The sequence below is a fragment of the Ciconia boyciana genome, chromosome 2 (genome assembly GCF_034638445.1).
Source record: "Ciconia boyciana chromosome 2, ASM3463844v1, whole genome shotgun sequence".
NCBI lineage: Eukaryota > Metazoa > Chordata > Aves > Ciconiiformes > Ciconiidae > Ciconia > Ciconia boyciana.
Window position 1 is genome coordinate 21,111,655 of NC_132935.1, and position 27,977 is coordinate 21,139,631.

Below are 27,977 nucleotides of genomic sequence, written 5' to 3' on the forward strand. Positions count from 1 at the left end.
CCATACCTTAAAAAAGAAAAACGAGTGAGATTATAGTTCCAGCTAGCAGAGAGAATGAAAACAAACAATTTAGCCCTGCCCCCAAATCTCAAAAGGAGTATTTAAGATGCTCTTTTTTGGTGTGTTCTCCAATATATTTTTCTGTATTTGACACAGAATTAATCAGAAAAAAATATTTTAGTAATGGCTATTGTGTGGCTCTTTCCCCCCCCGCCTTTCAATCTCTGCCAATATCCAGCTAACTAAGCAGCAAACAGACATGTTATCTTTAATGAGATTTCAGCTCGTTTATACACACACAAAACTACAGACCATTACAATTTCTCCAAAGTATCAGCTACATCTAGCTTTTATTTCAGTCCACTGGTTAACATAAGTGTCCATAAAAATAGAAGAGAATATAAGAGAGCCCTGAGTTATAAAAAAACCTCCAAGGGAGACCTTTTTAGCTATTCTAGTCTACTCATAGTTACCAACTCGCATTGCATCACCTGTTCAACATTCAGAGCAAATCAATCATTAATTCCAAACTCAGAAACATTTGACCTCTGCAAAGATCAAGAAATGGTAGTTCCCAAAAAACTAGATGCTCAAAACTCCCACAAAAGAGAACAAATTCAACGAAGTCCTTGCTATATGCAGGAGATAAAAAGACTATCTAGGTAACTTAATGATACAAAACTCATAGTAGGACTACTTCAGAGTTTTAGTCTGATAGACAGGATATTATAAAGTGTTTACAGTGTTTCAATTTTTTAATGACCTAGTGTTTTAGTGACCTACTGTTAATAGGTCTGTCATATTTAGTCTTTGACAACCTTCAAGAGTTAAGCAATAGATCTATGCTTTTACCTTGGCTCTATTTAAACTTGCCTGTAGACAAAGCCAGTAGAAGCTTCACCAAATCTATCTAGATTGAGAAATACTAATCCATAATTTACTGTTTTATTTGCATTCTGCTAATACAACATGCAAGAATAAGAGACATACAATAATGCCAACTGAAGTTGGACTGAAGTCATTGGCACAAATCTCCAAAAAGTAACCTGTGCTTTTTTTAAAAAAAAATTTTTTTCTATTTTACCCCCACAACCTTCAGTGAGACTGTAACACCACGTGAAGGTTTCTAGCCAGCACTCCGCTGTCTGACTGTATGCAGATACTTTTTTGATTATATATGAATATACTCTGTGACTGTACAGACCACATCACGCATGAAAAACCTGCAGTCACTCAATGATAACATCTTCCAGAAAACCAACAAAACTAAAGCATCTAATACAACTGAATTACAAATAATACTCAATTGTAAGAAAAGCAGCATTTGTGGCAAACACTTGGTGCTTGAATTTTTTAAAAGTTACAACCAGCAACTACTGCTAGCTGACATTTTTGCCAGAGGATTTCCTCTACTATTTAAGGCATAAAAGCCAAACTTATCACAGAATGATACAATTATTAATCTGCTTCAAATTTCAAAATTCAGTTACTTCCTTAACAGAAGGAGGAAAAAAAACCAACCACCCAAAACTATCATATCAGATTCTGGAGTGTAAGATGAATTTCTGTCAAACGAAGAATACTCCTCTCTATTCAATACAATCTCAATTTTTAATAATGAACATAAACAATTTGACCTTCAAATGCACTTCACATATAATCTATTAGTTTGTGACAGGCATTATAGATATGTTTTCTTTCTGGCCCCCAAAATATTGCACAATTAAAACTAGTTTATCTCCATTAGTAAGATGATAAGGCACCAGAAAGTGACCTATGAATTTTTTAAAAAGCAAAATCAAATACATACAGAAACATCTTTAAGTTACTTTAAAAAAACACAGCATTTTTTTTAATATGAATTGAGTAACTTCAAAAGACTTTCAAGATAACTTCCAACTAATAATCCTAGGGCCTAATCTTTGCAGAGGAGTAATGGTACTCAAGAAATAAACCTAGTTGTTCCCCATATTCATAGCACTAGTTTCTTACCATCTAGCTCTTATTTATCCTGAGAAACGCTTTTTGTATGCTCAACATTATAGTAGTCAGCATGAAAGTATGACAAGATGCAAGTGAAACAAAGTTCTGAAAGTATCAGTGTTAAGACTCCAGTGTTCATTGCTCACATCATAAACCTTAACCACCAGGTAGACATGCTATAAATAAGGTGAAATTCATTCCCAGAAATTCATTCATACCCGTGTACACTGGGATCAAAATTTAAGTGACCGCTAGCTGATTGCTAAAGAACATTTTTAATTTTGAACTCTACAGTGACCAATGCATCATGGATCTAATTTTACAGGCTCATTTAAATCTCCCCTACAAAGATACTGTGGTTTAATATAATCATAAATATAATTTCAATGAGGAAAAAGTGACAGGAACAAAGGTATCCACGTTTTCAGTTTCCTGAGCAATATTTTCTCCACCGGTTTATATAAGGTATAACTTAGGTATATCTTCAAGCCAATAAGAAATACAAGGAATATATGGAGAAACATGTTCTACAGAATGAAAAGCAATGAAAATTGTGATGAGCTGGAGAGAGATACATTGTAAATCTGAAGGCTAACACCGTATCCATAAATACTGACTCACCTTCTAATTGCCCATCTCCTGCAGCCACAGTTTTCTGACTAATTTCTTTTTGTGAATCTTGTTGCATGTTTTCTCTTTGTTGTTTGGTTTGTTGCATAGTGTGGGTCTTCCAGAGGTTGCGGAGTTCCTCAACTTCTGTCTCTGAGTCTTGAGTTCGCTCTCTCACTACTTTCCCTTTGCTAGTTGTCACTTTCTTTTGAGAGTCTGTGGTATCTTCACAACGTGGACATTCCTCTACAGTCTTACTCTCTCCCTCTGGTTCTTTTCCTAGTGAGGAATCTTGATCATTGCCCACTTCTGCCTCTTTACCATGTTCTTCACTACCACGTGATTCTTGCAAAGACTGCTGGAGGACATCTGAAATATTTTCACTAGGTTCTTGTCCACCCTTTATAAGCATTTCAGCACTTTCTGAACCTAAGCTGTGGGTACCAAACTGTTTAACATTTACAACCATTTCGGCACTGGGTTTTAAGTCACTGGCAGCTTCATTTGAGTCTGAAATGATTGTTAAACATTCAGCACTAGTCTGGTTTATTGTTTGGACAGATTCTGATGATGCTCCAGAAGATTTGTCTTGTCGAAGCTCATCTGAGGAAACAAGTTCCTCACGTATTGGAGAGAGTTCTGATTCTGTGAAAACATCTTCTGAAAGAGACTCCTCTGTGCTCCTTGGGGCAGTACTAGCACTGTCATTGCCTGTATCCCGAATCCTGGAATCCATTTCATCTGTATTGCTCTTTGCAGCTTTCTTGGAATAGCAAAGTTCCCTTACAGACAGCTGTTCTACATCTCTGTTGAGCAAATAAGAATGTTGTTATAGCAGGTGCCTTTTACATCAAGCTCTTTTCTTTACTGAGTTTTGTTTAATGCTGAAAAAATTTAAAGGTGCTCCTAAAAAAAAACCCCACCCAAACAAAAACCCAAAACTTCCCAAGGACTTCCCATCTTCATGACATTACTTTCAGAAGGAGAAGCTCTCCTATGAAACCAACAAGACTGTTTGAAATACTTAAAGTGTAAAAACAAAATAAAAAACAGGGGAAAACCAACAAAAAGCTACACACAACCATAATCTCTAAAGGTAGAAATCTTCCACAATCTTTTAAGCTTTGTCTACCAAAGAGGCCAGTACAATTGTATAGATCTGTCCTACTCTATTATGAAGTTGACACCTAGCTTACCGGTAAGAAATGAATGGCAGAAGTCATCTGGTCTAACCTTAAATAGTTAAGCTAGTCAGTGCAGAACAACAGGAACCATCAAGGTAGATCTTCCCTTTCTGCCCATGGAAATACCTAACAGTGATTAGTGTCAGGCACCTAACTTTGAGGATACAGTTCGGCAAAATAAACCCCAAACTGCTTGGTACAACTGAACAATTTAAAGAGCAGACATCAAACGTTGATAAATAGTGTAAGAAAAAGACAAGCATAAAAGAACTTATTTTCCCCAAAGGAAATAATCTTATTCAAAATAAGCTAACCAGAAATTCTATGAGTTTTAGAAGAAGAGGACTACAAGGGGACTGTGAACATGCTCAGCTATATCTACAGGACTCAAGTTTTTCCACTGCTGTCAAAAAAACCTGAGCAATACATAACCTTCATAAATTTCTCATGTTTAAACATACTTTTGACTAGACTTCTCAATGCCAACTCCCTTGCTACCACAAGCACATTGCATCTTCCATTACCTAGTATCAAATACTTTTAAGAAGCTTATACCTTGACCTCCCATCTTGAAGAAGGATAAATCCAATCCATGTTGCTACACAACTTTTTATTCAGTTAGGTCATATTACTGACATTACTGAGACAGTGCTAAAATTCAGGATGTTTGCAAAGCATATGCACTCTCTTACCCAAGTGTTAACATGAAGCTGATATTAAGCTTGTGCTGATGTAGTAATTTTGCTTACAAAGCATGTGGATTAGAGTTTAGGATTTATCACCTATTAGACTGGGCCGTTTCCTTAAATTTTTTGGGATTATGCTGGCAATAGGTGCTCTCAGACAAGCACAACCTAAGGTTCATGAAATGCATAAAATATCTGTATATTTTCAGATATATTTTTCCAGTTTCAGCATAGGTTGTGGCTTATATATAAAAACCATACAACATGAAATTGCAGTTTTAAGAACCAAAGAATCCATCGGGTTTGTGATCAGTTTCCATTATATCGATAATCTTATTTTCAGTATTCTGATTGTTTTTCCAAGTTTAAACAAGTTTGACAGTTGACAAAATTGGGAGAGAAAAAGAGGGTTAATTAAAACAGTGGAATATTTGGGGAAAAAACACAAACAGTGGGAAAACATGATTTATGTCTCAAATACCTCAATACACACAGGTCATGTCAGATCTAACTGTAGCTGTTGGGAGTTCTGGTTACAGACTTAAACTTGAATTTTATTTTTCCTAAAATTTACAAACATGCCTCAAATTTTGATGAGGTTAAGGCAAAAAGACTGAAGAAAATGCTAGAAGTTAGTGTTACATTTAATAGTTTATAAATTTGACAAGAAAGAAATCAGATTGGACATACAGGGCTCTGAACGCACAGTGTGACCTTTCATTATTAGACATGTTTTCATTCCATATGCATTTATATTATAAACAAAACAAAACAGGAAACGCACATGCTACAAGAGCACAAAAATCAACAGGGCATGGAAGGTAAATTTTTAAGCCAACATTGAGTCATTAAGAAACTAAACATGCTAGGAAAAAGATGTGTTTTGCAACTGCAATATTAAGATTTGAACAGGTAGATTAAAAAGAGTCATCTAATTTTCATAACCTCTTGACATCAACTGACATCAACTTGCTCTAGACATCAACTGAAGTAGGAACTACAAGCAACTTTTTAAAACTCAATCTGGAAAATAAACTTCCAGAAAGCAATCATGCTGAAGGCATCATCATACTACATCAAAAGCCCCAAAAGCACTACTATAGTAATACATACATTGGTTGCTCTTTCAAGAAACACATGACTTAAGACAGCAAACAAGACCATGCCAAGGTACCAGTTTACTACCAGGTCGCTGCTGAAACTGAACTTAAAAATGGTACAAGACAAGTTATTTCTTCTGGGTGTCCAGATAATGTAAGATTATCAAGATGTGCTTAGCATACTACCAGTAAGAACTGTGAAAGGGCGTTTTTCAGAGTTACTAAGTATCTTTATACCTTACTTAAAATGGTTGCATTTTTTAAGAGTTACACATCAGGGAAACAGCTTTACCCTCTCATACATATAGACAACTCTGCCTCGGTTAAAGGAGTCCACTTCCCTGCAATTAGATGGTCAAGGTAGTCTGCAAATGTTTGTGCTTTATGGGCTGTGACAGGTAAAGGTGGCACGATTTTTTAAATTTTTTTTTAAAATCCTTTTTGGCTTTAATGTTAGAATTCATCCTGTTTCTGAGGACAATATAAAAATTAGGCAACAGACAGAATGGAACAAAGGGTTTTCATAATGCTGCTTAAAGTCAGTTTTAAATGCTAAACACCAGCAATTAAAGCTCACTGATCCAAATTCACTCTGTTCACCCCAACCAAGGCTACACCCAAAGGCAAATATGCAGTTCCTCCCCTAGCCAAAAAGGGAAAAAATATACTCCTAATGCCATAAAAATACACACAAACTTCAGAAAATTATTTTTACAATCATTTATCAGAGCAACAAGAGGGTATGTGAAGCTAGTGTGAGAAGCAAGTGGAAAATGGTAAATAATAAAGATTTGCACCTAAAGCTGTTTAAGCTGGACTTTTCTATTCTGTACATCAGTTTTTACATTACTGAAGAATCAAAGGCATCTGTTTTCCTGGTGGGGAAGGGGCAGAGGAAGTGGTGTGGTACCTTTTGCTATACACTGAGTCTTAAAAGAGACTATTGGAGGAAATTAGAATCCGTGTATATAGAAGATTTATTCTATATAGCATACAGAATGTGAGAACTTAAGGTAAAGCAAGCTTTCTCAAGAGTCTTTCCAAGCCAATATTTGATGTTCTTCTTAAAAAGGAAAACAACAGAAGAAAATGTGGTTTTGCTAGTTTTGTATGGTCAGCAATATGGCTACAGTTCATATTTATTCAAAGCTTTATAAATACTATTCTATCTTACATGGTTAATGAATCCTTAATTTTGCTGTCCACAATTTCCTTATACAGAGCAGCTGACATCACTTCTTCCATTGGACACATGATGCCATACTCTTCACAGCCGTTCTCTTGGACCAGAGGATCCATTTTATGAGGATCAAACATTATATTATTTGGCGTCACTAGCAGCACACCATTGACTGTACCCTAAAATGAGAGGGAAAAGAAGTGGTAAATTTTCTCCTTCATATTTCAGCTCATTCTCTATTTTTTTGTAGGAAAAAAGCGTTTTCTAATTTGTTTTTAAAGCATCTTCATATTTATCTTTATTTAAGCAACTTTATACAGTTTCTTGTATTTTGCAGTCATCTAGAAACATAACCGTTTTTCTGGGAAAGCAAATTAATGCCACCTACTTTCCCAAAAGAAAATGGTTTTGTTCCTCACAACTATTTAATAGCTGGGTTGAGTAAAAAAAGAGAAACCCTTGCACCCTAAAGGATAGGTTAGGCAGCTCCTCTGAGGTAAAGATACATCCTTCCCAGGTAACCACAGGGCTTATTGCTAGTTTTGCAAGAAACTTCAAGCACTGTCTAAAATCTGACTCTGAACTTTTCTCACTTTCTACTATTTAAAGAACAAAAAAAAAAAGAAAGATCTTCAAAAACTGTCATTTATCTTCATTTTCTTTACACAGAAGCAACAGCAGCATCAGATATAAGTCATTCTAACTTAATGGACCTGTTGACTGGTTGGACAAATACTTTTATAAAATGAAACTAGATTAAAAACATTGAAGATTTTTAAAGATGCAGCTGCATCAGGATGCACCTTTGGAGGGATTTAATCACAATGATACTGCTGCAGTACATGAATAAGTAGATTTTAAACTTCTAGTATAAAAAAAATTTAAAGTTGATACTCATATTATGAGCTGTAGGATTCTTACACAATACAGGTACCAAGCTAATTTACAATACATTGAACTTTTTTTTTCTCCAAGCATTAGAAACACATGCAAACACCAACACCAGTTGCCTGCTAAGTAAATTCATTAAACTGTTAGAACAGTAGAGTTTAAGATAAAACTATGAACTGGAGAAAACATAGGTTTAAGGGTGATAGTGATCCTTCAGTTATAGATCTTGAATCCTAAGGACTTTACAAATTTAGAAAGACATTCAAAACTTTTGTGCAAGAATCATGAAAGAGTTGCTTCAAGTGCTGCTGAAGCTTATCAGGAATTGCATAAATATCCAGCTCACTGATATCAACTGTTCAGAGTTATTAAAAACATTGTGCATTGGGGGGGATTGTTTGTTTTCAGTTTTGTTTTAAGAAGACATATCAGCACAGCATGAAATACAACTACATTCCTTCCCATTTCCAGAAATTTGTTCCCAGCACTGTGATGGTCTATTACCTTCACAGCAGAGAAAAAAAAAGATACCATATAGTGAGCAGACAATTACAAGTTATAAAAAAAATAAACCAAAACCAATATTAAAGCCTACAGCAATGACCAATGGTATTGCTATTATGGAAAAATTGGAAACAGGCTCAAAAGCAGCTCAAGCATTTGTACTTAAGTCCTCTTAGTTGTTCAGAGCCTAGTGGGGTTTTATATGTGCCTTTTAGTGTACAAAGCATATGCTAAAGACTTTAAAGTCAGCGGAACATATTTGCATAATTCTAAGGTGTTTAAAGACACTGAAACAAAACTGTCACTGGTATTTCTGTATTGTGGAAATAGACTTTCAAGGTGCAAAAAGAAACTCCAAGAGAATGACTGTTAACAGAAGTTTACTTTTGGTTATATCCACTGTACTCTAGAAAATAAATTTAACATGACTGCAAAAGTCAGTGAGTCCACTCAGAAGAACAATTGCTTCTCTTTAAACAAATACTACTTCCGTAAATCCAGTACATAACGCAAAACCCAGTATCATTTCTAAATCTGAGCTCTTTCATTAACGACCACACACAAAAGTGGAATTTTATTCTTATTCTCCAGATCTGACCCATAAAAGTCAAGGCCATAGCCTTGATGGCAGTTGGACTAAATTATTGTTGTAGGTCCCTTCCAACTGAAAATGTTCTATTCTATCCTTTCACTTGCCCACATGCTGCATGTGAATCTTCAGAATAGTCAGGCTTGAGAGGAAAAAAATGGGTACAGTTGTATGTCTGCTCTAGCTGAAGGGTTTACATGTTCAACGCCAACTTCTAAAATGATTTATTAGTAGAAGCAATGAGTAATCAAGTTCACTGGAGAACTCTTCATTTCAGATTAAGATTTCATCTTCACTTGTTCACTATTTCATGAACAAATGATCCTTGATAAATTAAGTCTACAAGAAGTCAAAGGCTTTTGAGGCTGTGGAGGACTTTAGGTAATAAAAGGAGATGACATTTTTCTATCAAGGGGTGAGCTGTCACAACTGACATATCACCCATGTCAACAAGGTCCCTGGTTTTATTAAAAAAACCCACAAAATCCAATGCTTTATCTGTGCTCTCAAAAGCAAATTAAAAGACTGCTTAAGCTGACAGTCCAGGTCAAAAATTGATTAAAGAATATTTTATTGCAAAATAAGTTATAAGCTTCATAAGTCAATTTTATATTGCGTATCTGAACACTAGTCACAACATGAGAATAACATGTATGAAGAACCAGTTGCACATCTTCCCCTCATTTCAGTTACCTTGCTTCAGATTCAATTTTAGAAGTTCAGAAAACACTAACTTACTCCTCCCAAAACCCACAGGCCAAGCTTGTCAATATCTTAAAGAAGTGTCACCACATCCAGGACAAAAGTCTGTTTCCAGGGCAAATTTGAACTTTTAAAGAAATTGTATAGTACCTTGTGGTGTTTAGTCTCAAACACTGAGGAACAGTAGATACAATCTTTCTGCAGGCAAACATTCATCCAAGGCAGTGCGCAAAACATCCAAAGCAGCGTGCAAGACTACTGACTACGTAAGGAAAACAAGTTTAAGAGACTTCCTATTGTAAATGGAAGCTTCCTAGAACAGTCTGACAATGACCTGTCTGATGGCAGAAAAACCCCAAACCTGTATATCAGGCAGTTGTCCTTGACACGTATGAAAGATTCTAAAGCCTACCTCTGCAGCCTCAACAAAAGATACAGCTAGAAACCTAAAAGCTTGCTTTTCTTGGTCTTCGAGGAAACCCTCAACACCAATAGGTAAATACTCAGCATAAAAATTGATCTGAAAGTGTAATTCCATTTAAAATTTATTACACTGATAGAGAAATAGAGAATTAAACCTTTGGAACTATCAGGCTTTTATGTGTACGTGACCAAGAATCTGATCAAACGCTTACTTGCAATGACTACAAGCAGTTGAAAGATTATACAGGTACCTTGAAAACACTGGCTTTATAGAACCTCAACAAGAGATGACCTATTTAATTGTTATCTATTTAAAAGATGACAGGAGGCAGTCCAATGCAACATTTCTGGCTCACAAATTATTTGATATGGTCCACAGTTACGACATGAACACTTGAGGGCACTTCTCTAGAGAAGAACTGCTGCCCCAAATTTACAGGCTAGAAATGAGATTCTTAATAATATACTAAACTTCATTAATATTTCTGTAATTTTTTATTATTACCACCAAGGATCACTGAATGTTAACCTAGGTAACTAGGTAAAGCCCAGGTAACAGCCAGACAAACATTTTGTTTGGTCCCAAGTTTTAGTTATTCTTTTTTAGACATGCCAGCATTTCTGCCACTTTCTCTAACAATTTCTGTGACTCTTCTGTAAGTCAAATAGCTTCTGTCTTTACCACTTTCTAACTTTTTTGCAGGAGAAGAGTTTCCTTAAAAACCTGGGAAACACATATTACTCAACAGATGGAGTTTCTAGCATGGACAGAAACCAAGTGTTATTGATTCTGTGAGGAAAAAAATGGATGACATCAGAACAAAACTTGTAAGTAGGAGCATACATGCATCTAGCCAACCACTGGTCAAGAATTCCTCATTGCATTATGCTAGTCTTCCCTGAAAGATGGAAACTGAAGCAGCTCCAGCCTTTGAGAGCTAACACCACAGTTTTGTATAAGTAAAGACAAAAGTGACATATCCTCTTTAAAGTAGAGTACCTGAAACTTCATTCCCTTGTTGGTTTGCCATTATGGATCAGATTGACTTCTATGTTAGCATTCCTACAGTACATATACTTCAGAACTATTGTCTCAGAGTAAGCCAGCGATGAACTCATCAGCATTTTAGTACCATTGTGGTGGGTTGACCCTGGCTGGATGCCAGGTGCCCACCAAAGCCGCTCTGTCACTCCCCTCCTCAGCTGGAGCGGGGAGAAAAGATATAATGAAATGCTCACGGGTCAAGGTAAGGGCAGGGAGATCACTCAGGAATTACCATCATGGGCAAAACAGACTCAACTTAGGGAAATTAGTTTAATTTATTACCAATCAAATCAGAGTAAGGTAATGAGAAATAAAACCAAATCTTAAAACACCTTCCCCCCCACCCCTCCTTTCTTTCCAGGCTCAACTTCACTCCTGATTTCTCTGCCTCCTTCCCCCCAGCAGCGCAGGGGGTCGGGGAATGGGGGTTGCGGTCAGTTCATCACACACTGTCTCTGCTGCTCCTTCCTCCTCATGGGGAGGACTCCTCACACTCTTCCCCTGCTCCAGTGTGGGGTCCCTCCCACAGGAGACAGTCCTCCACAAACTTCTCCAACGTGAGTCCTTCCCACAGGCTGCAGTTCTTCGCAAACTGCTCCAGCGTGGGTCCTTTCCACGGGGTGCAGTCCTTCAGGAACAGACTGCTCCAGCATGGGTCCCCCACGAGGTCACAAGTCCTGCCAGCAAACCTGCTCCAGCATGGGCTCCTCTCTCCACAGGTCCTACCAGGAGCCTGCTCCAGCATGGGCTTCCCATGGGGTCACAGCCTCCTTTGGGTATCCACCTGCTCCAGCATAGGGTCCTCCATGGGCTGCAGGTGGATATCTGCTCCACCATTAACCTCCATGGGCTGCAGGGGACAGCCTGCCTCACCATGGTCTGCACCAGGGGCTGCAGGGGAATCTCTGCTCCAGCGCCTGAAGCACCTCTTCCCCCTCCTTCTTCACTGACCTGGGTGTCTGCAGGGCTGTTTCTCCCACATATTCCCACTCCTCTCTCTGGCTGCAGCTGCACAGGGGTTTTTTTCCCCTTCTCAAATATGTTATTCTAGATGTGCTACCACTGTCACTGATGGCTTTGGCCAGCGGTGGGTCCATCTTGGAGCTGTCTGGCATGGGCTTTATCAGACATCAGGGAAGCTTCTAGCAGATTCTCACAGAAGCCACCCCTGTAGCCCCCCCACTACCAAAACCTTGCCACACAGACCCAATACACTCACTTTAGCTTCTGAACCAGACTTTTCTGGTTACTCATACACATTTATGCACTATGGCAGCAGATGTCACAGTTGTTCTACAAAATACCCAGAAACGGGTAACAACACTGATGCCAGGAAAAAGCCTACAGCATATCATTCTTTAGTGACTTACTTTCAATAACCTGACCTTCCCTGCTATCTTACAACCACTGAAGAAGACTGATAGCCTAAAGTCTGTTCCCCATAAAATCTTCTGGGTTCCTTGCTTTTGGAGCAGGGAGAAAGTTCCAAAGCTCCCTCTCTGGCCTGGCTGAGCTGCTGAAAATACTTTTAGTGTGAATATATTCTTCAGAGTAAAGAATAGCATGGGGGCCTACTTACTAAGTTGTCCTGGTTTCAGCTGGGATAGAGTTAATTGTCTTCCTAGTGGCTGGTGTAGTGCTGTGTTTTGGATTTAGGATGAGAATAATATTGATAACACACTGATATTTTAGTTGCTGCTAAGTAATGTTTACACTGGTCAAGGACTTCTCACCTTCCCATGCTCTGCCAAGTATACAAGAAGCTGGGAGGGGGCACAGCCAAGATAGTTGATCCAAACTGACCAAAAGGCTATTCCATACCATATGATGTCATGCTCAGTATATAAACTGGGGGGAGTTGGCCAGGGGGTAGCGATAGCTGCTCAGGGATGGGCTGGGCATCGGTCGGCAGGTGGTGTGCAGTTGTATCACTTGTTTTTCCCTGGGTTTTGTTCCTCTCTTGCTCTCTTGTTGTTTTCCTTCTCATTACAATTTATTATTGTTGTTGTTATTTTTTTGTTGTTGTTCCAATTATTAAACTGTTCTTATCTCAACCCACAAGTTTTCTTACTTTTGCTCTTCCAATTATTCTCTCCCCCATCCCACTGGGGGGGAGGGTGAGCAAGCAGCTGTGTGGTACTTAATTGCCAACTGTGGCTAAACCACAACATAAAGCCCTTCCTATGCCCTCACCTACCCATATCAACACAGGGAGATGAGCCCAGCTTCTCCTTTATGGTCATGCTGTGTCTTCAGCACAGATCCCTTCAACAGTAATCAAATATTTGTTGAACATTTTAGAAACAGCTCTTTGACTTTATTTTATACAAATTCAATTTTCAAAATATTTTTAAAAAATATTTGTACCAATAACGTAGCTAGAGAGAAACAGATCAGCAAATCAGAGCATGAGCATAAGCAAAGAGATTGGGCAATGGCATGCACACTACAAACTCCTACATGACTCCAGTATACTGCCAGCGTTTGCTCCAATCTCCTAATTTTCTAGTCCTGGGGAAAAAAGAAAAAAAAAAAAGAAAGTCTATAAGCAGCTCAATTGTTGATAGAGGACTGTGGGAAACAGTTTTTTAGGACAACCCCCACCAAATAGCCAGTGACTTGTTTCTCTTGGATGATACTTCTAACTAGTTGTTGAGGAAAAAAAAACATCAAAAACTCTGTCAATGAAACTGAAGTAAAAATTAGACTCTGCATATAGCTACTAAGTAGTTCAACATGATACCATTACAGGAAATTCTGGTTCTTGAACAGAACTCCCCAAAATAGCACTTGTAGAAGTCAAGTTTCCTGTATGTAAGACAGATCCTAAAGACACAAAGTAAAAACTTCTGTTCAGGTGAAGTTCAGATTTAACAGCCTCAATCATAGAATAGTTTGGGTTGGAAGGGACCTTTAAAGGTCATCTACTCCAACTCCCAGGAGAAGTGCTGAGCCACTTTATCACTGAAAACCATGTGGGCACACTAGGTTATTAAAAATAGATCCCTTTAGTCTTAAAGCTGGTCCAGAAAATATTAATCCAGATAAGCAAAAGACATGCACATTGAAAGTAGATTAAACTGTACCTGCATGCAGATATTCGATTCTGAATTGGTTTTAACTTCCTTCCATTACAGTTCCTTAAACCTCAGGAAGTGTGAGCTCTAAATACTGTACAATATCTGACACAGAAATTCCAACAATCATGATAAAGGGAGAATTAAAGCCAAACTTTATGACGTCGGTGAGCCCAAACATTAAGACTAGGCAGTTCAGTAAAACAGACTTTTAAGAAGGTTTGAGAGGACTTCTGACAAGCATTTTTCAAATAGAAGTTACTTCCAAATAATTCCACTATGTTCTTGAACACACAAGGTAGAACAAAAACTGTAATTCATGATTTATGAAGCTTTTATCATGAAGAAAACAATTTAGTTTTATTCTTTGTTTCTTGTAGAAGTCAAACCTCGCCAGTGTCCTCCTCTTCACTTCATGAACAATGTGTTTGTGCTTTTTGTGCCCATATCGCCAGGTTGTTTGTTTGGGTTTTTTTTTAAGCCTTAGTATTTGTCCTGGTTTCAGCTGGGATAGAGTTAATTTTCTTCCTAGTAGCTGGTATAGTGCTGTGTTTTGGATTTAGGATGAGAATAATGTTGATAACACACTGATGTTTTAGTTGTTGTTAAGTAGTGCTTACACTGGTCAAGGCCTTTTCAGATTCCCATGCTCTGCTGGGCGCACAGGCAGGACAGCTGACCCAAACTGGCCAAAGGACTATTCCATACCATACAATGTCACGCTTGGTATATAAACTGGAGGGAGTTGGCCAGAGGGCAGCAATCACTGCTCAGGGACAGGCTGGGTGTTGGCTGGCAGGTGGTGAGCAGTTGCACCACTTGTTTTGGTTTTTTTTTTCCTTGGGTTTTGTGTCATCCTGCCCCCCCCTGCTGTTGTTTTCCTTTCCATTACAAATTTTTTTTTTTGTTCCAATTATTAAACTGTTCTTATCTCAGCCCATGAGTTTTCTTACTTGTGCTCTTCAGATTCTCTCCCCCTTCCCCCTGTGAGGGGGGAGGGTGAGCAAGCGGATGTGTGGTGCTTGGTTGCCGACTGAGGCTAAACCCATGCCAGTATTAGTAATTTTCCTTTTTACCTACTATTTTTCAAAACAAGGCAAGTAAACTAGCAAGCATAGGAAGAACAAAGAATTTCAAAGTTCCTCTAGTAGTTTCAATCAAGCAGACTGTTTAAGATACCTTTTTCTGCCTCAAACAAACAGTGCAAAGAACAAAAAAACAGAGCAGCATACTTTTCTACAAAAGAAGCAAACAGTGTGGCTGCAAGAAAGGGCTTGCCTACATATGCAATGAACAGCAAGTTAAGGTGTGACTCTGCAGCACACTGGTTAGTCGACACCAATTTGTTGTCTGACCAGGATGTGGCATATTCGCACCACACTGTTTCTAACTGTGCCCAACACCCTGCCTCTAACAGCAGCCATAACCAGATAACAGAGAGCAAATATTATAACAGGGCAAGTGTTTCCAGGCTCCAGACACTGCATCTCAGAGAATTCCTGTGTGCTTGTCTAGGAAGTCACAGGTGTGGCTAAAACCCAACTCCAAACACATACAGAATAAGCAGTCTTGAAAAGTGAGAAATGAGACAGTCTTATCTTAACACAAGCCCTTTCGCACATGTGAAATTAAACACGTTGAAAAAGAGGCTTTCACTAGATTTTAGTTTATGAGCAGTCACAGTGATGACTGAGACTTCACATCTGAAGCCCTATAAAACAGTTAACAATGAGCTTCAAAATCACTTCCAGAGTGGGAAGCAGAGGATGAATCTTTTAAGCTTTCTCCAGAAAACCTTTGAAGATTTATCATCCTGCATCATCAGGAAATATATCAAGGAGACGATAAGATGACATGCCAGAGGACATTCCTACCACATGTGACACAAAGACTAAATTACATACTAAGCTTATGAAATCTAGCACTCAAATCTGAGCAAGTTAGCATTCATTTCTCTCCCCACCCACCTCCCCAAGGTATGGACTGATATGGCAGTGGATTATACAGCTCTTTAGAAACGGAATTCTCCTTGAAGCTCTTCGAAAATAGGCTGTAAAGATGCAAGTCAAAAAACAGATGCTGTGAACGCTCCTCATAACATTCTGATGAGGAATTACAGCACGTAAATAATGTCGTAAATTTTAACCCTAGATTATATTGTTCCAATACAGCCAATTTCTAACAGAGGCTCACAGTTCTCAGTTCCTCTGCATCAGAGCACTTAAAACCAAGAAGTAATGACTTGTCTAGGATCAACCTAAAAAAAAAGTCACCTAGGGACAGAATGCAAGGAGTGAAGCAAGTTAACTGTGAAGTAGAACACAGTAACAAACAAAGCTTTTCTAGTACTTGTCTCACCAGCTTTTAACATGTAATTTTTGCCAATATACATGTCAAAAGGCTTCAAGTCTAGGCATACATAGATCTGCAATCGTTTCTATCAGCAAAAAAAAAATAAATGCAGTTTTAGGAGATTCTTATTAATCTGTTTATCATTAGTGTAACTTATCTGCAAACCTATTGCTGAGCAATACAGAATCAGCAGTATTTGTATATACATACCCAAACTTCAGGTGAAGGAAGAAGTACTACAAGTACTTTGAGTTTCTTTGCATTCATTCAGCTTGAGTGAAGGCATGATTTTTCATTATTCAAGTGTCTAATAGTAATTTTTCTGTGGGGTGGGAGAGCAATACATTTTGGTTTTTTCCTAATGCGTTCTGAGGTATAGTCTTTTGACATGATCTCAGTCCCTAAAAATCTGCACAAGACTTGTGCACCTCTGAGCTGAATGGAAGTCAATTAAGTGCCACTAACTTGGAGGTGTCTGTGTAATGACAGAGAGAACCGTAACTACTGCTTCAAAGAGAATAAATAAATAAATAAATATCAAGATTTCTATCATACTATACCCAATACAGAAGTGTTTGTTTACAGAATGAGAGGTTAATTCTGCTTGCACTGTTCTGCTTTAGGAAAATGGAAGTGAAGCTACCAACTGCATATTTCCGTATAGTTTAAGGCATGTTCTTCTCCACCGTAAAGAGAATTACTTATGACGGATACTAACATAAGGAACAAAACAGACCTCATGCCCTCAACACAAGAGAATCACTGAAGAGCAAGGCTACAGGGAAGTTTGTCACAGGTTAGTCACATATTAACTGCTTGCATCACGTCTAAGAAACAAGTGGTCTGGGAATCTAAACGAAAGTGAATAAAAAAAAAATAATACATTTATAGAGAGAGAGAGATACATTTATATATATAAAAGCTGATCCATCTACCTATCAGTAACTAAATTTTACTGTATGCTTATGGTTTAAGTGTACTTTATTTCTACATCCCAAACAGTAACAGTAAAACCTGAACATTTAAGTACCTTGTCATTAGTGATGTACTTGCAATTAATTTTGAGAAATTTCTCTGTAAACGCTTCCTCCTCTTCAGAGGTGGATGATACCACTCTTGTAGGACGAACACATGCATGTGCTGGTGAAGCAGCCAACTCCTTCCGTTGGACTCCATCTGGATCCTAAAAGGGAATATAAAAAAAACCCAAACCAAAAACTTAGCAATTTGCCTTTTTCAAGATTAAGAGATTTTCTGTTGTGTAATTTTTGTTCTTTTTCTTTGACATGAAAGCAAATGTAAAAATAGGGTTCCAAATCCACTGCAGTTTAAAGGACTGCTTTGATCTGACAGTGTGTATAACTAATGAAGCACAGCTTAACCAGCCCATGATAAGAAATGCAAGTGGGCAGAGATACTCAGAATCAATCTGGGAATAAACAACAAAATAATGACCAGAACTCACATAAGGAAACCATCCAATATACTGTCACATGCAAAATTTGAGCAGAAGTTAGCAGAAAGGATTATTTTCCAACTTCAACAGAAGTCCTATTAAATGTCTTCTGTTATCCTTCCATAATATTATACACTACTTTATGTTGGAAGGTCAGCTAGTCCAACCCTGTGTTCAAAGCAGGCCTAAGCCTACATTAGATCAGGTTGCTCACGGCCTTTCCAGTTGAGTTTAAGTCTTCAAGGCTGGAGAGTCCAAGCCTCTCCAAGAAACCTGCTCCAGTGTTTGACCACCTTCACTGTGAAAAATATTTTCCTGTTATTTAACCAGGACCTCTTGTGCAGCAACTTGCAGCTGTTGCTGCCCATCGTTTTACTATGAACCTCTGAAGACCCTGACTCTTCTGCTCTCTCTAACCTGTCTACTAGGTAGTACAACACAGAAATCAGGTTGTCCATTAGTATTTTCTTCTCCAGACTAAAACAACCCCAGCTCTCTCAGTCAATCCCTGTACCTCATATGTTCCCATTCCCTGATCATCTTAGTGGCCCTCCACTGGACTCTCTCCAGCATGTCAATCTTTGTCCTGTACTGGAGGTGCCAGAAGTGGACACAGCACAGCACATGCAGCTTCACAAGCCCCCCAGAAAGGGGAATAATAATTTTCCTTAACATGTTGGTATTCCTCTTTCATCTGCCACCTGGCATATAATTAGCCTTCACCATCACAAGTGGACATTGTTCAACATGTCCACCAGGACACTAGCCACAACCTCTCCTTGGCCCTTAGTCTTTTTCTGCAAAGCTGCTATGTAGCTAGCCAACCCTCACCCCATACTGCCACATGGGGCTCTTTGTCTCAGGCAGGTCTTAGCTGTTGTTGAACTTCATGAGGATTCTGTTACTTCATCTCTCCAGACTCTTGATGTCCCTCTGATGAGCAGCTCTTGCCCTTCTTTCCAGTGTATTGACCACTTTCCCTAATTTTTGCTGCCCGCCTCTTCCCCAAAGCTTGCTGACAGCACATTCTGTCCTCTGTCCCACAAGTCAGGTCACTGATGGGCAGATTATAAACAATACTAGCCCCAACAGGGACCCTCAAGGATTTGTAACTGTCCACCACTACAGAGAAACAAACAACAAAAAATACCCAACCACACACAAATGCTGAATCACTTTGAGCCCAAAGATCCTGCCAATTTTTCCAGCCCATCTTGTAGTCCACCCCTTCAGTTCACATTTCCCCAGTATTGTAACAAGGCTGCTTTGGGACAGTGTCAAGAGCCTGGCTCTAGTGAAGGTAAGTAACAGGCACTGCTCTTCCCTCATCTGCTGAGTCAGTCATCTCACCACAGAAAGCAACCACTTTGGTCAGGCATGATATATGGAAAATTCACTCTGGCTGTTCCCAACCACCTTTGTCTTTCACGTGCCTGGATATAACTTCCAGAGGGTTTCCTTCATGACCTTCCTGGGCAGATAATAGGAAGAATTATCTATCTTGCTGTCTATCAGCACATCCAACAAAGTAGTGAACGTGGAACCCTACCAGGGACAGGACAGACAGTGAAAAAATTGTTTTCAAATAACAGCTACGCATATAGTAGACAGACTGCACCAAAGCCTATTTTATAGTCATAGCACAACCCTGTTTTGGAGCTTAATCAACATTTAGAGACTTCCATTTCATACATAATTGCTATTTTTTGTTACTAATAAAATATTACTATTTATAAAAACTGTGAACTTCTATGCTCCCTTTAGTTTTCTGCTTTTCTGTTCAGTTCTATTCACTAGTACAGATTGCAGCTAAATGCCTTTAATCATACCCAGGAACATTATGCACAATTGTTTTCAGTTCATCATCTCTCTGGCACTACTTTAGTCTTTGCCTGCATCTTTCAATTTTAGTTAGAAAGCAAACAAAAAACCAAAACAACTTATAGAACACTGAACTGTATTTTGCTGAAAAAGCTAATGAAGATATAATTAAAAAGCAAACTTCTTGGAGATTAGTTCTCCTTCTATATATGTCTTTCTCCTAAAAATTATGTGGTCACCTTTGTGACTGCATATAATTTAGCAAGTGGCTGCAAGAGTCCCCAGCTGATATCCAACTCCATTGTGAATAAGCCAGCTATTTTTCATTCATATTGCCATGTGACACAGAAGCAGGAATAATACTGGTGGCAGACTTTCAAATTTAATGACAACACCCTTGTCACTACATACTATTTTGAAGTGGATTTTAAGCTTTAGAGGTAGTAAGGCCTATTGGATCTTCTCAAATATGTGCATCTGACTGCTGAATGAAAAAACCCTTCACTAAACCCAGCAACATAAGAAAGGCTTAAAAAAAAAAACTAAGCTGAGCTCTTACATAAACACCGACACTAACAAACTTACTGAAATACACACTGACATCTTAGCTTAAGTGTAGCAACTTAACAGGGTTATGCAAGTCTTGTATTAGCCACATGGTTGTGTTAAGCTACTCCAGTGTTCGATCAAACAGAAACAAAAGAACAAAGCACATCATAGTTCATATTTTGCCTCAACAGATGTTCAGATGTTGGTTAGTCATCTTATTCAATTTCTAGCAAGAAGTCATCAATTTCAATGACCATAGCACAGACAGAAGACCCCTTTACATTATACAGGTAGAGTAACATCCTCTTTACCTTGAAATATGCTTAAGTTTAAACTGCGAATCTAAAGTCAAAATTGGAGGAGAGTCAAAGACAGACATCAATACAGAGCATTAGAGAATGTATGCTAATATCTCTCTTGTTCATAAGGATAGCAATCAGCAAAGAGAGAAAAGAGAAACATGGAAAACAGGTGCTATGATGAAGAACAAAACCCTCCAGCCTTAACTGCTCAAATAGAAGTGAGTGCTTTTTGTGTTGCTGGAGAGACTGTTTAAAAAACAAAACCAAAAACACACACACGCAGACACACAGAGTCCACACTGACAAGCGCAAGTGATTTCTGGTCTTTGCTTTCTTTTGACAAACTGTATCTAGGAACATACCTTCCCTCCTTACATGTAATTCAAAAGACCCCAGAAACAGAAACTTCCATAAACACTTTATTACACATTGTCACATTGCTCATTTTGTTTGACTTTCCCTGAAGCATTTAAGAACTGCTTGTAGTGATCCATGACATGTAATGAGGTGCACAAAATAGTTCTGCAACAATATAGTAAGTGCCAGTTAAATGAAATTTAACACTCAAATTGTTGCCAACATCGAACTCCCTACACTAAACAAAATAACCTTTTGCATAAGAGGATTTTAACTTTTAAAATACTTCAAATCTACTTTGTTTCTTCTACGCTTTCAAGCTTTTATCTCTGCTACATGCATATAGTCAATAAAAAAGTTTCAAAAAAATTACAGGTATGGTTATACTATTAAGCCTCCTTATCTACTATATGCAAACAAGCATATACAAAATAATCCACAAAAACAAGAGTAAGGTATTTTTCTGACATAGGATCTAGTGCACTGTAGGAAGAGCTCTGATTTCTAGGAGTAAAACTAACAATTTTCCCTTGAGTAACTTCTCACAACATATGCTATATGGATAGGCTGATCCTAGCATTTACAGTCATTCTGAGACCAATATAGAAGAATGTATTCTTGCAGACTAGTCTATTTACTGTGCTACTACACCTTCAGTTTGCCATAAAACATGAAAGAAATTATTCAATACAAATGACAGCAGACACCTCACAAGAAGAGGTATACTATGTCAGAGTAAAGGTATAACAGCAAAAACCAAATAGTAATTTTCAGAGGAGTCAGCACAGTCTTTGTAATGCAGCTTGGGAACCTATTCAGCAACAAAGCAATACCTTTATATTTAAAATTCTCTGGACCAAGTCATGCAAGCAAATAAATAAAGAAATGCTTAAAGTCTCAAAGCTTCCTAAACTTTGAGCACGCAGAATCCTGGAGTAGACATTTGACAGCTTGACTGAGCACCATCAAGAAGTGCCATCAAGAAAATTTGTAATTTGAGAGATAACATAACAACAACTGGGAAAAGAACAGTAGTGACATATGAAGAAACATCCGAATAAGGTCATAATTGCATAAATTGCAGAGAAGCTCAGGCTCTGATACTGCATCTTCGTGGCTGGAATTCTCCCCATGGAATTCTGTTGACAGCAAACCAATGTTCCTGGAAAGACATGCTTTTACAAAGCTAGCTCCTAGCCAAAAATCTACATTCAAGCTGAATTATAGAGCAGCTTTGATGGTTAAACAATTTTAGTATTTGAAAATCTACAAAGGTAGAACTACTGAGTAGAAGTCAGCTATAATCAACTCTGTATTAGCCCTTCACTGAAACAGGCTTTTTTTTTTTTTTTTTTTACTTTGTTTTGCTAAGTTTTCTTTACTTCGTTTTTTCTTTACTTCGTTTTGCACTCCACAGGGAGTGGGGGGAGCCCTTACCTTTTACCTACTTGAGTATTCTTGCCAATGTATCATTGCTACAAAAACTATCAATAAGATTAGAGACAAATGTTTAACTTTCTGAAAGGTAACAAATACAGAAATGCAACAGGAACTAGTATTTAAGATATCAGTGTGCAAGGATAGTATTTTGCTACAAATAACTTGCCTTCAAATCAGTTTTCACATAGAAAACTGTCATTTACAAAGATTAAAAGCTTGTATTTACTTTAAAAAGGTACTATTTTACTTTTCAGCTCCAAGTGTTATGAAGTACCTTCTCCTCAAAATGAAAGGATAGTTTAAGAAGAAAGCATAGCATCTGTAACATTTATCTTGTAAGGGAAAATTAATTTCAAGGACAACAGGTATACCTACATTTACTGTAGCCTTGTCAAGCTCTGCTTCGGAAGATGTAGGTGATAGGGGACTTATAGGACTTAGAGAGGGGGAGCTGTCCACACTAGAAATGTAGTCTGGGTCAGGAACATACAAAATCTATAAAGAAGATATAATGTAGTTAGAAGTTATGCTTTCAGGTTTACTTCAGATTTCCCACTAGTTCAGGTATATTTGCTATGCTTTCTCAAAATAAGCTATACAATATCATTCCTGCTCCCATTAATTTTAACAGAAATTATGAGTTGAGGGAATAAACAATACCACACAAAGTACTTCTTAATTTTAGCTTTTAAAGTTTTTAAATGCTATCTTGAGATAAGATCTTTAGTCATAATAATTGGAGGAAAAAGTTCAGATAGAAAGCATTAAAAAGTATACAGCATGCCAGAAACACCCAATACAGTGTCCAAGGAAGACCCGCCCAATTATTTCTCTTGCTATTACTCTACTATTTAAGCAGCCAAGAAACAGGCTGGGGAACAAGTTCACTGACATAGCTCTTAGCACTGAATGTTACCAAAAAAAAAAAAAAAATCAACCTAATTTATTCGCCCCTTAAATAAATTATTTTGGCCATCGCAGGCATTCAAGCTACCTAGGCAAAGTTTTGCAGCAATCAGAAATAAACACAGGATTTTTTCAAACAGAGGGCTAATACCATAGCTGACCTATCACTTGCTTCCAGACCTGGCTTTCAAAGAGAAATTAAAAGTGAAGGCAAAAAAAAGGGAAAGAAAAAGATGTAAGCAATAGTGACCTATAAGAAGCAAATGATAGTTCCTACATTGCCAGTAAAGACAGCAAGTTTTCAGGTGGAATGGAAACATTATTCCATTTATTAAAATAGAACTGTAGGCAGCAACATGTAGTCAACAATGTCGTTTGTAAGCTGTACCCTGAATTTGTCTTCTGAGCTAGAGTTGGTAAACAGCCTGCTGTATTTGCAAAGTAACAACTTAGCTTGTACCCAAGTGTTATTATACCATTAAGTATATTTAGTTTTAAAAGTCCCTTGATCTTATTTAAGAGACAGGTAGCTTCATTACATGTTCCCTTTTTAGGCAGTTATTTAACAGGCACAAGGAATTCACAAACTAGAGAAAAATGAAAAAGTCTTTTACAAAGCCAATAGGAAAGCCTGTAAGAGAAGTACTTTAACACTTTCTCTGGTAGAGACGAGAAATATAGGAAAAAAGGTCTTTGCTGGATAAGTAACATATATAGCGTAATAGTACCTGTCCAGGAACGACTGCTCTGGAGAAAAGCTTATTTAATTGAACCAGTTCATTGGGTGTTGTATCAAATTTCAAGGCAATACTGTTTAAAGTATCTCTTGATTCCACCTGTATCAATTGGGGGAAAAAAGAAAAAGAAAAACAAACTTGTAAGCAGTTAGTTCAAATAGTGGCTTACAAATTTTATCACATGTAGATTTATCGAGATTTTGATGAACTTTTAAGTGTTCATATCTTATGATTGCCCCCCCAACAACCCAAAAAAACATAACTACCCCCTAACAATTAGTCTATTACAACCCCATATAAGGACACCTGCCTTCCCACTATGTTTCCAGGTGGCAGAAGTGTCAGTCAAACCCCCTGAGCTGTAGGCTCAGCTGTTGCACCGGAACTTCTGGTCTATAAATTCACTGCTGGGTACCACTAGACCAATACACGATTGACTGGTTTCACAGAACCCTTCATTCTCCCTCTTCGACTCCTCTTCTCTGTTCTTCATTTATAGAAAAGCTGAAGCAATCTCTATAAACACGAACATGCTCTCTTCCTATTGAAATAAGCTTCTGTTAACCTGACTTTCAAGTAAAATCCATCACTGAGATAAAAAGTAAAAATACTGAAGCAAAACAGGTCAACCAGTATGACAGCAGATGGAGCATAAGCATTTAGAGCAGGTGATACCCAAGTAAGGAAAGGATTTTTTCAAACTCTTATTTTCACCCCCACCTCCAAAAATGTATTCAATATGAACCAACAGAAGAAAGCAAAGGGAAAAAAAGTTTTATTCACAAGAGGATTTCAGAATAAAGAATTCATAGCAAGCATTTAAGGATGGTGAAGATCATATGACAAGGGAGCATACAACCAGAAGAAGTTTATTGCATAATGGCACAGGGCTTCATAAACACTGTACCAGTAAAAATAAATCTTCCCAGTTAAGATAAGATGAAGCAATATAAGCAAATCTACATTTGTGTTGCTAAATATGGAGCACAGCTAGAAAATTTGCACTGACTCCTGTCTTAAATGTCTTCTCATTTTTCCCTCTTACTACATCTGCAGAAAATACTAGTTATATAGAGTGGAAGGTGTGTAAGTATTAGACTAATTATTCACACATTTAATTTTCCTTCTGTTTTAAGAAGGAAAAATTCTATTCCTTCTATTCACTCAAGTTTTCTTGACAATTAGAGAAAACAATGCATTCTCTTTTAAATTCCTTTTCCTTTACTTAATTTTCAAGGGAAAAGTAGGGAAGGGAGAAAAAAGTGAAAGACAAAACCACGTTCTTCTTCATAGTGTATGTTCTACACACAACTGTTTTGAGAAAGTCAGTGGATATCATTAGTTGACTGCATACCCACTAGGTATCTTCTGCTCTTCACTCACTTCCTTAACAAAAATGTGGGACACCATGTCTTGTATGCTTTGTCAACTGCTGCTAGACTTAAAGGTAGATATCCTTTACTTCTGCTTGAACCATTGAATGGGAGCAGAAAAAAGATTGAGGGTAGGGTGAGGGGAGGGAGTGAAAAGTCTTGGAGTATACATGTTTTAATAGATTTTGGTACTGCTCGCTCTGAGAGTAGACCTTGACCTCACACAGAAAAAGGCAGCATTTGGAACCAAAGTACTAAACCACTCTATTTCAGTGGCTGTACTGCAGTGGAGGTAAGTAATAAAACATACATTGGGCTAGCCTACTTCCAGCCGTACTCTATTGTGGACTGTTCCAGTTGAATTAGTATATACCATATAACTAATAAGCATTATATCTTTTGCTGTCAGTAGAATGTAACAAGGCACATTCATTCTTTACAGAAGCAGCAAACATTGTGCCAGAGTGGAAGAATATGTATCTACAGATTATAGCGCTAGTTATTACTGGGTGGTTAAATATTTAATATTTCAATATATTTTATTTGCATTGCGAGAATAGCTGGCAAACAGAGTTCTTATTGGCTGCAAAGCAAAAGTAGTATATAAAAAGTTAAATAATTGCTCCTCAAAATGCATTCCCACTTAAACATTCCAAAACTTAGCACTGAAGAGAACACTAGCCCCAAAAGAATTTAGGAAAAGAAACACTTTATCTTCATTAACTTTTTTCAAAGTTATGTCATGTTAGTGAACACATGTTGACAGCACAGTAATAGAAAAGTATAACTGACAGATATAGAGAAGCAAACTATATCCTTTAAATAGAGAAGTCGGTTGGCCTGCAAGAAGTGCTACAAATATAATGCACTTTGAAGGCTGTTATACTTCAACAGATAAAAACAGAGGGTGGTTTGGGATACTAACATAATTAAGGTCCACAAGTAAGAGTTAGAGAATTCCTCTCCATATAGAATTCATTATCATTTTGTAAAGGTGCATTTGTCAGCCTAGATTCACTAAAGAAAAAAAAGATAGGTATTGCCAAAGAAATGGCAATTCGCTTTTTTTAGATAAATTCCTAATTCTATTATGACAATTCTCTATATAGGAAGCCATTAAGCTAAACAAAGCAGCAAATCTCTCTACTGGTATTTCAGGTACTAAAGACTGTATTGTAGTACCTCTTAGTAATTCAGTACTGCATGATCACACGGATATGCAAAAAATAAGAATATTCTTGTATGCCACTTTTAATTGGTACTAAAGCAGAAATCAAAACAGGACCCTAACCTCACCAGATATGTACTACTTGTTCCATAGATGATAACAAAACTGACAACCAAATCTAAGAACAGTAGTGTTTCCATCAGAAGCTCTACATAATACAGAAGGTTTGCTAAAACAAACTGTAAAGTGAGATTCAAAAGCTTTGCCTAATTCAAAAATTTGCTCTCACATAAGTGTTGGAGGACAATGGTTAGCTGCTAGGTAGATATTCCTTAGGTGTCACTTATGATTGAAATATTTGAGATTTTAGACTAACTTATGATATGATATAAAATAAATTAAAAGCATTCAATTAAAAACCACAAAATTTAAGCCCTTTAAGACTGCATTCACTCTTTTCAGCCTTCAGAAATAAACCATCTGGTGAGATCTCTTGGCAACTAAAGGGTTTATCTCAAATCATGAACACAAGAATGGCAAATATAATCTTCCTTTTCTTATTTGGCTGTAAAGTTTGCACAGGCAAATCTCCACACTACATGGGATTTCAGAGACCAGCACTGATACCTTCTTAAAACAAAGAAGCTGTTCATGTAATAAAGACTTCCTGAAGTATCTCCCCGTATTCAAAGGCCTATTTTCCAGTTCCTTGGGCTTTCTACAATTTCAAAAAATAGAATCCGAACAGCCAAAAGCCGAAAGAATAACTTCGTTGAAAAGCGTAGTTTAAGAACTAACAAATCAAAACCGCACTACCACGTACCACGGCCACCCCCCAGGTTTTCCAATCATTTTTTCCCCCCATCAATTCAATACTGGAAGAGAGGGAAAAAATCATTCCGTCTCTCGCAGGAAACAAACTTTCTATACATTATGCATGTAGCTATTTAAATGCTATTCTGAATACTAAGAATTTTATATAAATATTTGGCTATTAAAGCACTATGCTGAATCTTCATGGGACAATTTCTCCTTTTGAGAAGAAAGAGGAATGATGAACAGCAATTATATTGTTTCATGATTTTAACAGAATGGCAAGACTTGTTCAAATACAGGTAAACCTCTGAAAAACAACCACCACACATGTGAAAACACTACTTTATTCCCTGAAACAATCTGAAATGGACTTGAGCAGGCCAGCTGGTGCTTTGAAGTGGTTCAATACGTATCATGCATTGGCTTTGCTTCCTTCAGTATACTGACTTGAATATAAAGATTGAAAGATACCGATTAATGAAAACATAAAAAGAAAACAAGAATTACTTAGTCAGGACTGCATTAAACTTGATGCACACAAACTTCCGTTGAAAAAGAGCTTCTTAAAAATATAAGTAGCTTTCCTATACTCAGTAGCAAGAGTTTCTAGTCATCAACTCTTATGTAGAGATAAGACACATAAGGCCTTACTACCTAGTTACTTTTACCTTACGTAGTCACTTACATATGTATACACATAAGTCTAAAATTCTAAGTTAACTAAAAT

The 27,977-nt window shown here is 37.5% G+C and overlaps 1 protein-coding gene across 13 annotated transcripts in view; it reads right to left on the bottom strand.

Moving 5' to 3' along the window:
- The window catches only part of OXR1 (oxidation resistance 1), a 355,322-nt gene that overhangs the window by 40,911 nt on the left and 286,434 nt on the right, over positions 1-27,977 (bottom strand). For 12 of the 13 annotated variants that reach the window (XM_072852037.1, XM_072852038.1, XM_072852039.1 and 9 more), the window contains 5 exons: positions 23,885-23,992; positions 22,626-22,745; positions 17,356-17,508; positions 6,737-6,921; positions 2,605-3,398 (listed from right to left, as the gene is read on the bottom strand). In XM_072852037.1, the coding sequence (XP_072708138.1) occupies positions 2,605-3,398; positions 6,737-6,921; positions 17,356-17,508; positions 22,626-22,745; positions 23,885-23,992 (1,360 nt within the window). The remainder of the gene's footprint in view (positions 1-2,604; positions 3,399-6,736; positions 6,922-17,355; positions 17,509-22,625; positions 22,746-23,884; positions 23,993-27,977) is intronic. The other variant, XM_072852048.1, reaches the window with a different exon arrangement.